At 38.9% G+C, this 15,217-nt stretch overlaps 1 protein-coding gene across 5 annotated transcripts in view; it reads right to left on the bottom strand.

The window, feature by feature from the left end:
- Positions 1–15,217, bottom strand: part of LOC127956609 (protein phosphatase 1 regulatory subunit 12A) — a 65,586-nt gene that overhangs the window by 26,525 nt on the left and 23,844 nt on the right. For all 5 annotated transcript variants that reach the window (XM_052554656.1, XM_052554658.1, XM_052554660.1 and 2 more), the window contains exons 2-3: positions 9,056–9,186; positions 5,559–5,677 (exon numbers count right to left, since the gene is read on the bottom strand). In XM_052554656.1, the coding sequence (XP_052410616.1) occupies positions 5,559–5,677; positions 9,056–9,186 (250 nt within the window). The remainder of the gene's footprint in view (positions 1–5,558; positions 5,678–9,055; positions 9,187–15,217) is intronic.

Genomic DNA, 15,217 nt, shown 5'->3' with positions numbered 1-15,217 from the left:
ATAAGCTGATAATTGTATTCACGATACAATTGCATTCACTAAATAATTGATATTAAAGATAATGCAAAACACAAAACTGCTCCATTTAAACCTTGAATTAAACTGAATTTAGGCATTACAACATGATACAGAATGAAAGATGGAAATTTATATTAACATCTAAGAATTATATTTAGTAACCAATAAATAACCAATATGAACGAACAAACTAAGCTAATAAATAAAAATACAAAAACAAGAAAATTAAACAAAAATAATAAAAATTAATCCAAATCAAGCTAACAAAAAACTAAAAACAAGAAACAAAAAAACCATGAAAGCGAATAAATGAAAACAATATCAGACGAAACGTATCCTTAGGTTAGGTCCGACATTAAAGCCTCATGCACACCGGGACGATTATCACGCACAATTATCGCAACTCGTGACTAAACAAAAGGCGCCAATGTGAATGAGGACACCGGTGCGCAAAACAGCAGGCATAAAAGTGTAATAAAAAAGTTTTTTTTTTTTGGTTTGACACGTCTTTGTTCTCCAAATACAAATCCAAAAAAAAGTCTTTGTTGTTCGTTTTTGTTGGTTTGTCAAGTCTTTAATTCTAAACAGCACTTCGTCTCAGCTGAGCAATAAATAAGCTTAAGCAATAACAGGAGCCTTAATGTTGGTTTACGAGCACAGGGATTTGCAAAAGCCATTCACTTTCAAAGAGAGTTGTTGAATTCTAAGGGCATGTCAGTGGCCAGTGTAAATGCAACAGTCTCTCATTACACATGCGATCGCAATGCCACACCAGGTCCAAAACTACAGGGGCTGCCATTCGTGTGACTTCTCTGCTTACGTACATTAGTCCTTTATTTGCCGGTGCAAACCAGAGCACCATCACTTCTCATCAACCCAGGACAAAAGGCAGAGGGTATACTGTAGACGGGCTCTCGGGATGCAGATTGCTCAAAATGATGAACACATAGCGATGTCACCAGTGGCTCTGCTGATTCAACAGCCAACAGAGGGAAAAAAACAGCTTTGCTTTGTCTTTCCTTCTTAATAGGTTTCAGTGCATTGTGTAACAGACAGCTGATGAGCATAATGGCTCTTTTTTTCTTGCAGACCGAGGCTGCACGTAACAAGTAAAAACAGGTAGAACAAAAGTGTACTGAGTGCCAGAAGAATAAGCAGCCTCTATAAACAGCAAGAGGCAAACTGACCTCCACGAGAGCACTGACATACAGCCAATAGCAGCGGATAGGAGCTTGGGTTTACAACTAAAAGGTTCACTTTAAGTCAATTCAGTAAAGCCCTGATATATTTTAAGCGAAATCAAGGAAGTAGTTGGTGCGACGTAATTTCAGACAAAAGACCAAAACCGTCTGCGTTGGGAGTTTTTAATGGAAAAGTTCCAACTCCGGCTGGTAAACTACAATTGGTCTGTAGCATTGTCATTCTAATTGATTGCATTGATTTATTTGCTAACAGTAAACCGCTTCTCAGGTAGTACTGCGATTAAGAACTTCACTGTGAGTACAATAGGGCCTTTTGGGCTTTTACATAAGGTTCATTAATCCTTTTCATCCGAAAAGTCAGTTTTTGTCAGACAGGTTATGTCACCATCCATAATAGACGTCTGATTTTCCAAGCTACAAGAGCTGGAAAAATCTGTTGCTTTGGCTAAGAAAGGCTCCTTGTCACCTGATTTCAGTGGAAATGAGCAACTCCTAATAGGTCTGAGGGATGACCCTGCGGAGGGGGGTGGTGGTGGTCTATGCTTAAGTTTAACCTCATGACTGGGGTCTCGTTCAAAAGGAGAGGGAGTGGGAAAAAAAGATAATCACATTAGAAGAGGCTGAAGGCATTATACAACACTCACTGTTACATAATGCCATCTCTGAGCTGAGAATAGTGCAGTGTCTTATAATACAACACATGGAATAAAGCGTGGGCTCCTGTTCTGGCCTGACCACCGAACGACGAGCATCACGATAGAAAAGGACGTTGCTCCTCACCAGCAATGTGATTTCTGATGTCTGCAGGAGTCTTTTGTGCTTCTTTAAAGCTGAAGAGTGTCTTTAAACCCTCAAATGAAAGCTATCAGCTGCCATTGGCTAAACCACACTGGATGGCCATGAGCGTGGGCTGAATTGCGAATGTTATATAACATGCTCTTAAAGAGTGTGATATGTTAACAGCAGGGCAGAGCAATTATAAACAAATTGACGCCGCATGTAGAGCTGTTAGGAGCGATAAATGACAAGCACAAGCTTGGTTTTTGCTCTCTGAATATTGCCTTTCCGCATGACCAATTCGAGGCTTATGTTTCAGGAGCTACTGTGGACTTGCTGCTGACCAAAGCCACAAAATCTGAGTAAGGTATATCGATTGATTCTTCACAAAATAAAGAGAAAACTAAATATCTGTATGCCTTGATCATCCAAAATTATTATTTATTTATTTATTTTTTTCAATGGCCAATACCAACATCAGTCAAAGCTGACTCGGGGCTCTTTGTAAATTCTGGAACTGATGAAAGTAAGAAAAGCCAGTTGTATTCATTGCTCAAACTGCTCATTTAGTGGCTAATATTACAGTCCCAAAATGGACCAATATCAACTGATTAATCATTCCTGATTAAACTCATTCATTTTCTTTTTCTTCCCTTCTTGTTTCTGCATGTAAGGTTGCACCACATGACTCGGGGACAAACACAGCTTCACTTTTTATCAAATTGTCATGAAATTAATCAAAAATGTTCCTGATTCTTACACATAACTCAACAAAAACACGCTTTAACTCAAAACTAATTCCCCAGTTTAAAGTATGAATTATTCCTTTCTACCCTTCCGAAATGCCTGGATTTGAAATCTGGAAAATCTGGACAATCTTCCTTCTTGTATTAAATCAAGGAGGCGTGTCCTAAACAACTCGTATCTGCCCATCAATCACAAGAGCGATACTGCAGTTGGACAGCCTAAATCGGTCAAGACAGACCCTCAGTTGCTGTTTGTTCTCTCTCAGATGCTGTTCTGTCCACCTCAAAAGACTTTGCAGAGCCTCCTTAAACATTAAGGAGTTTATTTTTATTTTTCAAGTTTCTTTTTAATGATGTGCCTGAGGAACTGAAAGATTAAGTTCCCATTTGTTCTTCACACTTTTCAATTATTATTTTCATTTATTGTAAACACGTGTCAGTTTTTCAAATTATCTTTTATTGAAAGATACAGCAGTGTTGTATTCTCAGACATAATGAAGAAAAGTACATTTATTTTAAATCTTGCAGTGTTTAACACCATTAAGCCACCAAGCGTATCCTTGTTTAAGCATTGCTAATAAAGTCAGCACAGATTTCCTTGAGTTGAATACATTTTATTATAGTTTGTTACCATTGCCATTATTAACTCATGTTAATATTATTAACAGAATGCCTAAATTGTGGTTTACTGCCATCATCTTTTCAGAAATTTGATGGCATTCGTAACCAAATCATCTAACCAAATGTAACCAAATATACACAAAGTTATTTGGTTATGGTTATGTTGATTTAATTTGTAAGTGATTGTTTTTTAAATTTCATCTCCCTAGGGATTTGACTCGAGTGAGCTCAAATATATATGTGTGCATCTATCATAGTGCTTGCCATCTCAAGTTTTGAAAACACACGACATGCTGTAAAAGAGGGTATGGAGTTGGACAGTGCAAATAAGTCAACCAATCACAGAAGGCCATTTAGTTAAGTTTCTGCAAGTGGTAACCGTGTTTCACAGAGAGCGTAAATAAAGAAAATGGACTTATTGGTGGGAAGAAAAAATAAACTTCGCAAACATTATAAACTAACATCAAGCAAACATAATATAAAACAACCCTCTACACTGCAAGTAAATCACTGGTATATGAGACTAAATTTTACAACTAAATGATGTCTATATTTAGCTATTGGCCAATAAATTCTTAGATTTTACTCGCTGTACATTGACGGAGTGCTTTAGAGTTTATTTCTCCATCAAGCAATCTGTACTTTTTCCATTCATCTCAATGGATGCACAGCGCACCTGTATTAGCCGAACTGTAAACTCAGTGTGAAAGTGCGCGACTCACCGTTGCTTTGCTGATAGCGCTGTTTCTCACATATGCAAAGAGAGAGAGCAAGAGTCTAACAATGCTGAATCGATGGGCTACATTGAAACTATATTCTTTGTTGTATTTTCCTGTCAAAATAATGGAGTTAATTTAAGCCAAGCAGAAGATATGCCGGTTTCTCCGATAATGGGCGGAGCTAATGCACAAATGGCAATTTCATTTCTAAGATTTAAGAAGCTGTGCCCTTTTACAAAAATAAGCTGATTGGAATCATACATATGTGTTCGTGTTTGTGTGTACAATAGTATATTAGTCTGGCAAGTAAACTGAAAAAATTACTAGTCAATGGCAATTATATTGCCAAGGTGTGCGTAGAGGGTCGCAATATGAAACTGCTTTTCATGAGCAGTTGGTTGATATTAAATTATGCCAGTAATTCTGCATTAATTAAAATTTGAGTAAAATTTGAGTCTTCGCTAATGGTCCCTTTCAGACCAGTTTCACCTACTTCACTTCCTACCAAATCTCTTTCCTGTCCTGCCCAAAATAAGGCAACAACGCCAAAGATCATTCTTTAAAAAAAAATACTACAATTAAGAAGGTTCAATCCTTTTATTGAAGATTTTTCTTCAGTATGCTCATGACAGTTGCACCACCCTGATACATCAACCAACAAGAACTTTTGTCTTGGATTATGTGGCTAGATCCTGTTCACAGATTTATATAGAAGAGTGTTGAAATACGCCTCCATCAGCAGCCTTTCTCACTTCCTCTCCTGAGCCACTGAAGAGTCTGTACTATCTGCCGCTGATACATCCTGAGCCGCACACCACCTCAGGCGGTTAACGCATGTCTGAACAGGGCCTCTCAGTCACAGCTGGGCTCCGTTTCATCATCAAGAATGGCTATTAGATTCTAGAAGAATCTATTTTGGGATCATTACAATTTGAGGTGAATGTGTCTCGCATTGTACAGTATATTGAGACAGAGGAGGTGCTAAAACTGAATGCGCTGTAGCACGGTACTACGAAATTTCTTCAAAAGCAGATGGTTGAGACATTTTTATCATCCATAATCAAAAATAGTCATATCGCACACCCCTACTCAGACATCAAGTTCCCAGCCAGGTCAAACGGCAAGTTAAGAGTGGACACAGGAGAAAGGGTGTTGTGTGTTACGCTACTGGATGAGCTCGGCTCTAATATGTATTCTGAGTCATTGCACCCGCTGGAGTCCTGCCAAGACTTGTAGCCTCAACACGAGCACACGGCAGCTGTGAAAGTTTAGCATCAAGCATATATCACCCTTGGCCATCCATGCAAGGCAATTAATTTGAAGAACTCTGACTCAAAATTGTCAGAATGCAATGATCTCAACCACTGCATGACGTGGACATGACACTAAGCCTTGTACACACTTGCCAAATCCTTGTCATGAGAGAAGAAGTTTGCGGTGCCTGTGCGATGTGTGTCAAGGAGACGCAGCAGTACCTTGCCGGTTGATCTCGTTTTGCAGAAGCTCCTCCATGGCCTCCTCTTCTGCGATATCCAATGGCGTTTCTCCCTCGCTGTTAACTACACCGACGTGTGCACCTTGACTGATAAGATACCTGCAAAGACATGACAAGACGTTTAAAAAGGCATCATCCGAATTGAACTGACAACCGCTGCTTTGGAGGTTTTGGAAGAAAGAAAATGAGAAATAATGAAGAAATGGAATGGGGCCTCTTGGACTCACAGAAACCTCGAGAGTTCAAGTGGTGATTTGCATCTTAATCAAGATTCAGTGAAGTCGTCATCCACTTCTGTTACTGGTTAACAGTGTGAATTCATGTCACCGAGTACATAGGCTTGTGAGTTATATATAAAGGAGTGTCCGTTTCAGCGTTGACCTTGGCGTGATCAACACATCGCCCTCAATAACCTCTCTGGTCATGTGTTAGATTCAAGAACTGCAGCACTAGGGAAACAAAGCTGCACAGACCTGCCCTTACTACAGTCTTGATCACCTTACGTATTCAAAGCTGCTCAGCTAGTAGTTCCTCACTAGAAAACAAACGCTCTTGCAAAACTCCACTTGGCTGCAAGTACGGAATTTTTTATTTTACTAAAACGGCCCTTGACTTGATTGTCCTGCAAAAACCTATTGTTTTGTTTTTAAACTGATCATCGACAATGCTTTGCTAAGATTATTTAAGAGGCAAAACTAATGTATTCACGGTCAACCACAATCAAACATACAGGGTGGTCAGTATTTGAAAACATGCTTAGTTTTACCAGACCGGTGCGAAACTACAAATGTTCAAAACTGGCTAGTGGGTTACTGAACGACAACTCAACGCACCCTGACCCATCCTTATATCTTAAGGTGTGGACACATTTTTCATTGTTCTGCACATTTTCGCAGGCGATACCCAGTTCTTTTGAAGAATACATAATAGGAAATACCCTCAGATTTAGTCAGACAGATTTGCCAAAATAGCAATGTTTCCATCACCCTGTTTTTATCCACATTCTGAAGTAGGCCTAAATTAATCAGAAACGAGTGATTGAGTCAGCGTGCCAAAATACAGCACAGTTGCACTACTGGCGTCAAGTTCTAATCCTGACTTGAGGACCTTTCCTGATTTAGCTTCCGATTTCTCTCCCACTCCGCTTCCTGTCAGTTCTGATCATTTTTTCAGAAAAAATAAAAAATAAAAAAAAAAATAATAATAATAATAATAATAATAATAATGTACAAAAAAAAGTGTGATGAAAAAAAAAAAATCCCTTAATTCACAAAAAGTTATTTTGCTCGCTCAAGGTGGTTTTTGACTTACAAACTAGTAAGTAAACTAGTAAGTAAACTAGTCCAAAACTAGCCCAATCGCGCTTCCAGAAGGTTCCCCGATAAAAAAAATTGCTTCCCGGGGTTAAAACGTATGTTTTTTAGCAGGGTTGCCTTGGTAAAATTATTTTTATCGTGGAACCTCCCGGAAATGCAATTGGGCTAGTTTTGGACTAGTTTTAAGGTGGGCAGGATTTGTTGTGAAAACCTGGCAACCCTGATCTGAACGCACGTGCTGGAGATATACTTCTAATTACAGGAGCATCTTTACTGATGAGATGCGGATGAAAAACGCATTCGATTTTTTGCACAGCCTTAATGGTTTTCAAAGAAGGAAATTTGGAAAGTGTTCATTTACATGAGGGCTGTCATGCTAAATTTGTATACTTGTGTCATTAGGCTTGCGTTAGTTTTACCATATTGTACACAGTCCCTTTTTCCGTTTCTGGAAATGTTATTCCTATCACAAAACAGGTCAGAGTACTCGCAATATTCAGGACAAAAGCAAGCTTGTTCCATTTTACAGTTTGCCCCATTTAAATGTCAGCTGATATTTTCTCTAGAGTGCTGCGTTCCCTATACAGACCTCAAGCCTCCAATATAGCTCAATCATGAAATTCAATATTAAAAACACCCACTCCATATAGAAGCCTGACACGGACAACAGAGCAACAAAGACAAAGTCTGAACTGCAATTAAGAATTGTCCGTGACAACAGTAATCATGATAGACACGACATTATAAATCATGTTGCAATCCCACAATGCACAGCAACAAGCTAAGTGAAAAAAAGTCTCTCAAAATAGCAAACTATTGATAATAAACAGAAATCCATTCAATGCTGAAAAGCACAGGCAAAATGTCAGAACATTGTTCATTAGCTAAACAATTTGCCAACATCAACATCAATTAAAAGTCAGTTCTCTCATGCACCGGCTGCATTATTTCTGAGGCCTACAGAGGTGCTGTTTATATAGTGTCCCAAGTCTGTCTCTTTTAAGATTCCATGACGGTCATGGAAGGCTGCTGCGTATGCAGGTAGCGGGCAGTCACACAGCTCACTAGGTTATGAAACAACTTTAAACTGTCAAATCATCATCAATTCACAGAAGAGAATATGTTTATTAATTCTTTATACAGAAAGAATGACTCATTGATGAATGGAACCCTTCAAGCAAAGTGTCAGAGTGTTAAATCATATGCACCACAGCTATGATTTCAGCACAGGTTAGGTGTTAATCCATCACTTACAACAGAGGTCACTTGGGGCCTGGAACCTGGGCTGACCTCTTAACCAGGTAACATAGAGCTGGCAAAATACTCAAAATAAACAGATGAAGCGTGGGAAAGAGGAAATTAAACATACAACTAAGATTTCAAACACTAGTCACACTTTATTTTAAGGTCCAATTCTCTCTTTCAACAAACCAATAACTATGACCTTTGACTCAAACTCTTAATTTGCTTCTGCTAAATAGTTAGTAAGGTAGTTGTTAAGTTTAGGTATTGGGTAGGACTAGGGAAGTAGAATACAGTTATGGAGAATAGTAGCTTTATAAATGCTAATAAACAGCTGATATGTTAAGAATAGGCAAGCTAATCAGCAACTAGATAAAAGAGAGAATTGGTCGTAAATATTTTAATTTATATTACAGGCTTTGGCTAAAATCCTCGCAAGTCATTGATGTTTCAACTACAAATGATTAAGGTCAGTTAGATTTTGTTTTTTACGTTTTTGAAAGAAAGTCTCTTCTGTAGACCAAGGCTGTAGTAATATAAAATATTAATAAAATGTGTGTGGGTGGGGGGGGGGGGGTATTAGTATATGCCATTTTTTATATATTTCAAAATGTTATGCATTCCTTTGATTAAAATGCTGAATTTTTAACAGTCATTACTCCAGTGTCACATGATCCTTCAGAAATCATTCTAATGTGATGATTTGGTGTTGCAAAAAAAATGTCTTATTACTATCAATTTTTAGACTTTGCTTCACGTTTTAAATATTTCGTGTCTAAAATAAAAACTATAAAAATGTCATGTGATAACCTGACAAAGAAGTTCAAACTTTTTGTTTTAATTAGAAGCATTAAACCCTGGGACAAAAAGGAGAAATAGAAACCCTTAAGTTTTTCTGTGGTGGGGACGTGGGACTTACTCAGCGATGTCGAGGTATCCGCAGGAAGCGGCAGCGTGAAGGGGGATCCAGCCTTCATTGTCGGGCTGGTTGATGCAGGCTCCATGCTCCACCAGGAAGGTCACCATGTCCACATTATCATCTATGCAGGCCTGGAAAAGAGAAGAAAGGAGTTAACATCCAAGCAAAATTACTAGCCATTTTAGCCTCTCAAAACCTATTCAAATTGACCTGTTCAAATCTAAATTCAAGCAGCATATACATTTCGGTTACCTAAGATCTGGATTAAGAGCCTTAGCAAAGCAGTTTCATAAACTCACGCTTGAGCTTCAGGGCCAAACATTAATCTTCAGTGGGAACCTATTCCTCTAAACAAAGACATGTTATATCATCAGGTAACCAAAATCCCTCGGGGGAGATATGGAGGTCTGTAAATAAAGCATGTCAACACTCGATGAGACAAAAGAGCTTGATAGAGACAAAGACAACATACGTGTATATACACTAGTTTGGGGATAAGTAAAATGTTAAAAAAGAAATGCCTTTTTTCAACAAAGACATTATTTTATCCAAAAGTGACAGTAATATAACAATATTACGGTCTTTACTGTATTTTTGCATCAAATAAATGCAGCCTCGTTAACATTGAAAAAAAAAAAAAAAAAAAAAAAACTGTATTGACGGAAAAATACTTACTTCAGGTCGTACAATTGTAAAAAATGTATATATTTTCTTGCTTTCTACAGTTGGCAAAGATCAACATTTTTTGGTCCTGGCGATCGTGTTAACTGCCTAATTATCTTATATTTTGAAAGTGCCCCTTGTCAGACTCAACACCTCACAGTCTAAACTCCACAACCTTGACTAGCGTCCAACCTCGGTTCTCCATGTGCTCTCCTCTTGAACAGCTGCCCGTAAAATCTCCTGGTCTTACACCTGCTTGCCATGACAATACCATAGACAAGGAAACACACAAACCAGCCTCACGGTCAGGGCACAAGACGATCTGGTTGAAATCCTTGCCCAAATTTGGGCCGTTTACAGTACCACAGTAGAAACGTGTGGGCCTCTTTGCTCTTATCAGGGCCTTGTCAAGCCAGAGGTAGAAGAAACCAGGACTGCCCAAACAACTAGCTTAAAAGATTCTGAACACCTTTTAAAGGTTCAAAGTGGCTGTTACTGTACACAGACTTCACCAGGAAATCCAAATTTACAACTCTATTTTTTATGGAATATAACAGTTTATTTTAAATGTTTATCCATAATTTGTGCTGACATCTCTCCTCTCATTACATTTTCACCGGGACTATAATCACTACTCTCCAGATACACTTTCACTCAGATACAAATCTGAATACTAACTTGAAATGAGCAAAAATACTTGGCAATACCAAGACTTAGGTGCCCCCAACTGCTCCCGGGGCGCCGCAGTGGCACTTACTACACCGAGACATTTGTCACTGACAAGCTACGCAATATCGCGCTCATAACCTAACACGAATCATCTGCAATTATGACGCGATATTGCATAGCTTTTCAGTAAACTAAGGATCTGTGCAGTAAGTAAGTGCCGCTCCATTAGAAAGCAGGTGATGGACATTTGCTACTAATCACAGAACCAGCTTTACTGACGAGACACGCAAGACAAATCACATGCGATTAATCGTGCAGCCATACCCTAATGCCCACAGTTCATACACAATAGAATTACCCAACGATATAATTGCGACAATAGATTTTCCTCCCATCTCGTATTTATTCCCTTTATGGATATTTTTTTTTTAAATGGACAAGACATGCACGACAATTGCATGCAATTAATCGTGCGGCCATAATATGCAGGCATTTTCATAGCATTTGAATGCACACTTGTTTTACTTTCAATTTCGAGATTTGCGATCACACGCTGACCAGCTACGCCATATCGCGTTCATTATCGCAGATGAATCGCCTTCGATAATGAACGCGATATGGCGTGGCTTGTCAGCGATCTACGGCTCTGTCTATTAAATGCCACTCCAATTATAAGCGGGTGATGGCGATTTTAGCGGTGATCACGGAAGCAGCTTTACTGATTAGATGCGCATGATCATATCGTTAGATATATCGCCCAGCCCTAGTTTATACTACAAAGGAGCAGTACTTTTACACACGTTTTACAAGATTAGATGTTTGTCAGTGGTGCTCAGGATCTGAAAATTATTTGCCATCATCTTAAAAGTCATCTCCCCTTACACGGTTTATGTGGTAAGTGAAATTGTATGTACTGTAATGTAACAGGCTACCGTTAGCAAGCTGCTAACCATGTCCCTTTAGCGGCTCCGTAGAACGCATTATTTGTTTGTTTTTTTGTGCTTTCAGAACACTGATTCAGCCACACCTCTAATTCAGTCGGGGTTGCTTTTGGTCCATACAGAACTCTTATTTGATTAAGTCTACAATGATACAATTCACTTCGGCAAACATGGGGACATTTTTAAATACCATAATCACACAACCTATTCGATATACCTTCTGCCCTCACAACACACCATGTTTATTATAAGCCTTACCCAGCAGTTCCCACAGCCCAACAATGGCAATCCCTTAATGGCTGTAATTGTTCAGGCCTGACAGGTGTGAGAGGCCGTGACCACGTCAGGGAATGCAGAGCTGGACTTTCAGCTATAAGACAAACGAAATTACTCTCCAAAGAAGGACTCTAAACTAATTCCATAAAGTGCTTCTGAGCGCCATGTTGGAGTCTCTGAGCACTTGTGTGTAGCGTAGGAAAAAAGCAGCACTGTAAAATCCTTTCTGAACATGCACCGAGTAGCTATAAGAATGTCATCTGTGTGTAATGAAGACAGATTTGGAATGTGGGTGTCAAACTGATCCAGACAGACGTGAGGTCTTTTTTATTTGATGGTGCGGCTACACATTTAGAAGACATTTGGGAGCTAATCTGACTATTAATATTAGTAATAACAGCAAGGATTACATCCAAATCCCACATCCCTGATGGTCGCGGACAGGCACGTACAGAGACCACAGACGTGTACTGACTCAAAAGGGAACAAGTCATCCCACCTCCATTCAAACCTGTTTGACAGAGCTGGAGATGTGCATTGATTAGTACCAGACATAGAGATAAAGCAGATATACGTAGGTGTATACAATAAAGACCAACAGAAAGCCTTGGTTTGAATAAGACTTCTGTGTGAGCAGTGCTTCATGATGCTGAACTAATGACAATGCACCTTTTTTGCCAGCAAAATTTTGCCAAATATTCACAAATAAGATCAAACTTTAAAGGGATAGTTCACCAAAAGAATGAAAATTACACCATGATTTATTCAACCTCAAGCCATCCAAGGTGTTGTTCTTTCAGACAAATACACTCAAGGGTTATATTTAAAAAAAGGTCCTGGCTTTTCCAATGCCAGAGAATGGGCGGTTGTGATTTTGAAGCCCAATAGAGTGCATCCATCCATCATAAAAGTGCTCCACGTGGCTCTGAGGTGTTAATAAAAGCCTTCTGAAGTGAACCAATGTGCTTGTGTAAGAAAAAAAATCCATATTTAAAACTTTATAAGGTGTAATCTCTACCTTCTGCTAACTGTCGTACGTGTGTTCAGAAAATCAGAAGTACAAAACGGGGATTTGCAAAGCAAAATATTGGAGGAATTCGATATAAGCCAAGAAGAGACTGGTTTTCCAGTGAGACAACGTCATCTGCTGGAATGGCATTCTCTCATGAATGTGTGTATGACAGTTAGCAGAAACTAGAGATTATGGTTTATTACATTTTAAATATGGATATTTTTCTTTCACAAACAAATCACTTCGCTTCTGAAAGCACGTTTCAAAAACGGTCACAGAGTGAAATTTCTTGCCTTAAAAGGCACTTTGATTAATTTACATTTTTAGATGTACTATCCCTTTAAGTCAAACTATAGCCAATAGGGGCACAAAGCTGAATTATGCAGTGCTGCCAAAGGCAAAAAAGAAATCTGCAGAACTACCAAGATGAGTGACGTTCAGTTGAACCTAAAAGGATTCCTGTCTAAAATGTCAACAATAGACCACTTAAGCTGCTCTTAAGGAACAAGTGGTGAACTTCAATACACAAAAGCACCACAAATACATTCAAACAGCTGCTGATCTGCCTTGTAACCAAAAATGTCAGCCCCATGCTGTGTAGGATCTGGTCTGTGATACACTGCTAAAAATAGAAGATTTCAGACGTGCACAAGCAGAGTCTCGGTTTTGCTCTTACAGTCGATGCCATGCTGATAGATAGAGTTCCGCTTTGACACTACCGTATCTAGCTTCTCGCAGACAGACCTAAGCACGCAGAATTCAATCCGCAGTTAAGTGAAAACCGTTTTGGCTGCCAATAGAGAATTTACACACTGCTGAGCAGATTTTTAATTAGAGGCAGGATCACGATATAAAATGCTACCTTTAGTGGACTTTCTAAGCTTGATTGGATATATCTGAGACCACTATAAAGAAACCCAAGAGAGGCCACTTAAGGCCATTTTGTTCACCGTCACACTTTCATTTGAATGACTGCAGATGCTTGATTCTGGACGCAAATCAACAAGCTTGGAGGCTTACAGATATAAATCAAAGCACATTTATGCTTCTAATTTTACTCAGCAAAGGTATAATAGATGCTTATTGTGAAAAATCTGAGTTGGGCCATAGAACTTGAGACAAAAGTCAATATTTGGAACATTTTGACAGTGTTTGATTAAAGCATTTGCTCTAAAATACTTTAAAAGAGCAAGTGTTTTTTTTTAATCAGTGTAGCCATCATTCAACCAAAGAGCCATTGTTGCAAAGTAGATTCACAATGTTTCGTTTAGTAACTGTTTAAAACAATCACAATGTCACAATTACACAATGTTATTCCCTAAATGAACAGATTTAGATGAAACCATTTATATAGGCCTAAATCAACAGTAATAATAACCAACAATTTTTTTTTTTAAACAAATGAAAAATGAACAAAAATAAATCAAATGACAAATGTCATTTATCAGTCATTTATAGGGCTGGGTTAAAAACAGATTTTTCGATTCATAGTTTTTTAAAATGTGGTCGATTCAAAATCGATTATCAAAGGCCATGAATCGATTTTTTTCAATATTTATTTCCGCAGACATTGAACGTCTGATTAACGTCTGTCGTAAGATTAGCGTTAATCTAATTACAAATCCTCTCCACTAGATGTCACCCTCTTATGTGCCTTGTCCGATGTTACCAACGAACCTGTCATTCATTCATTCAGTATAAAGCAGTGGCTCTCAATCCGCGGCCCGTCACAAATTCAAATGCGGCTCACCATATGCTGAACACACACAAAACTTTTGCAACTCACATGAAGTTAAAGCAAATGGACACACCATATACTACGCAGCAATCATCCTTAATTGAAGAAATGTGGCAAAACATCTCTGGAGAGAACCTCATTATTTCATTCAAAAGTGCTTTCCATATTTGGATCAACATAGGCTACATTTGTGAACGCACATTTTATGCAATGTCGCACGTCAGGGTCATGCTCCCATTCGCGCCTTACAGACTTGCATTTTAAGACTCTTATACTTTCCGCTTCCGCGAGTCCGCTATCTATGGACCGCTAGACAGGCATGATGTAAAACACCACCATTGGAGAGTGTGTACCGAGGCTCTGAGCAGACGACCACGCGGACAGGTGCGCGTGGTCAGTTGTCTTCAAAAGCACAATTGCACATGTTCAGGCAGTGTGAAGAAACCCATTGCCAATCGAACCAATCGGGCCGGGCCGAGCCGGGCCGGGCTCGGGCTTGTGCGGTAAATGAGCGGTCATGTAATGGGTTTCGATTAGCGCGAGAAAGATGCGAAAATGTATGCCGAGTAGTTGAAACTGAGGCTTGCCTCTGACGATTACGTTTTGGTAGCACCAGCAACTAAACCAAAGTCTGAGGTTTGGAAAAGTTTTGACCTTGTTTATAATGAGAATAATGAGTGAATAATGACGCACCATCAGTGAGTGCAGGAGCGCGCTGAAGACATCTACAGTGGATTCAATCATTTTCCTCCACAAAAACAGGTAGGCCTTAACCTAATCTTGGTGAGCAAATGTTTTTCAAATAATAACTAAATATTATTTGAGTCTTAAATGCATAATGTAGACAGAGTAGGCTATATAAG

The sequence above is a fragment of the Carassius gibelio genome, chromosome B4 (genome assembly GCF_023724105.1).
Source record: "Carassius gibelio isolate Cgi1373 ecotype wild population from Czech Republic chromosome B4, carGib1.2-hapl.c, whole genome shotgun sequence".
Classification (NCBI taxonomy): Eukaryota; Metazoa; Chordata; class Actinopteri; order Cypriniformes; family Cyprinidae; genus Carassius; species Carassius gibelio.
This window is presented reverse-complemented; position numbering and strand designations above follow the sequence as displayed.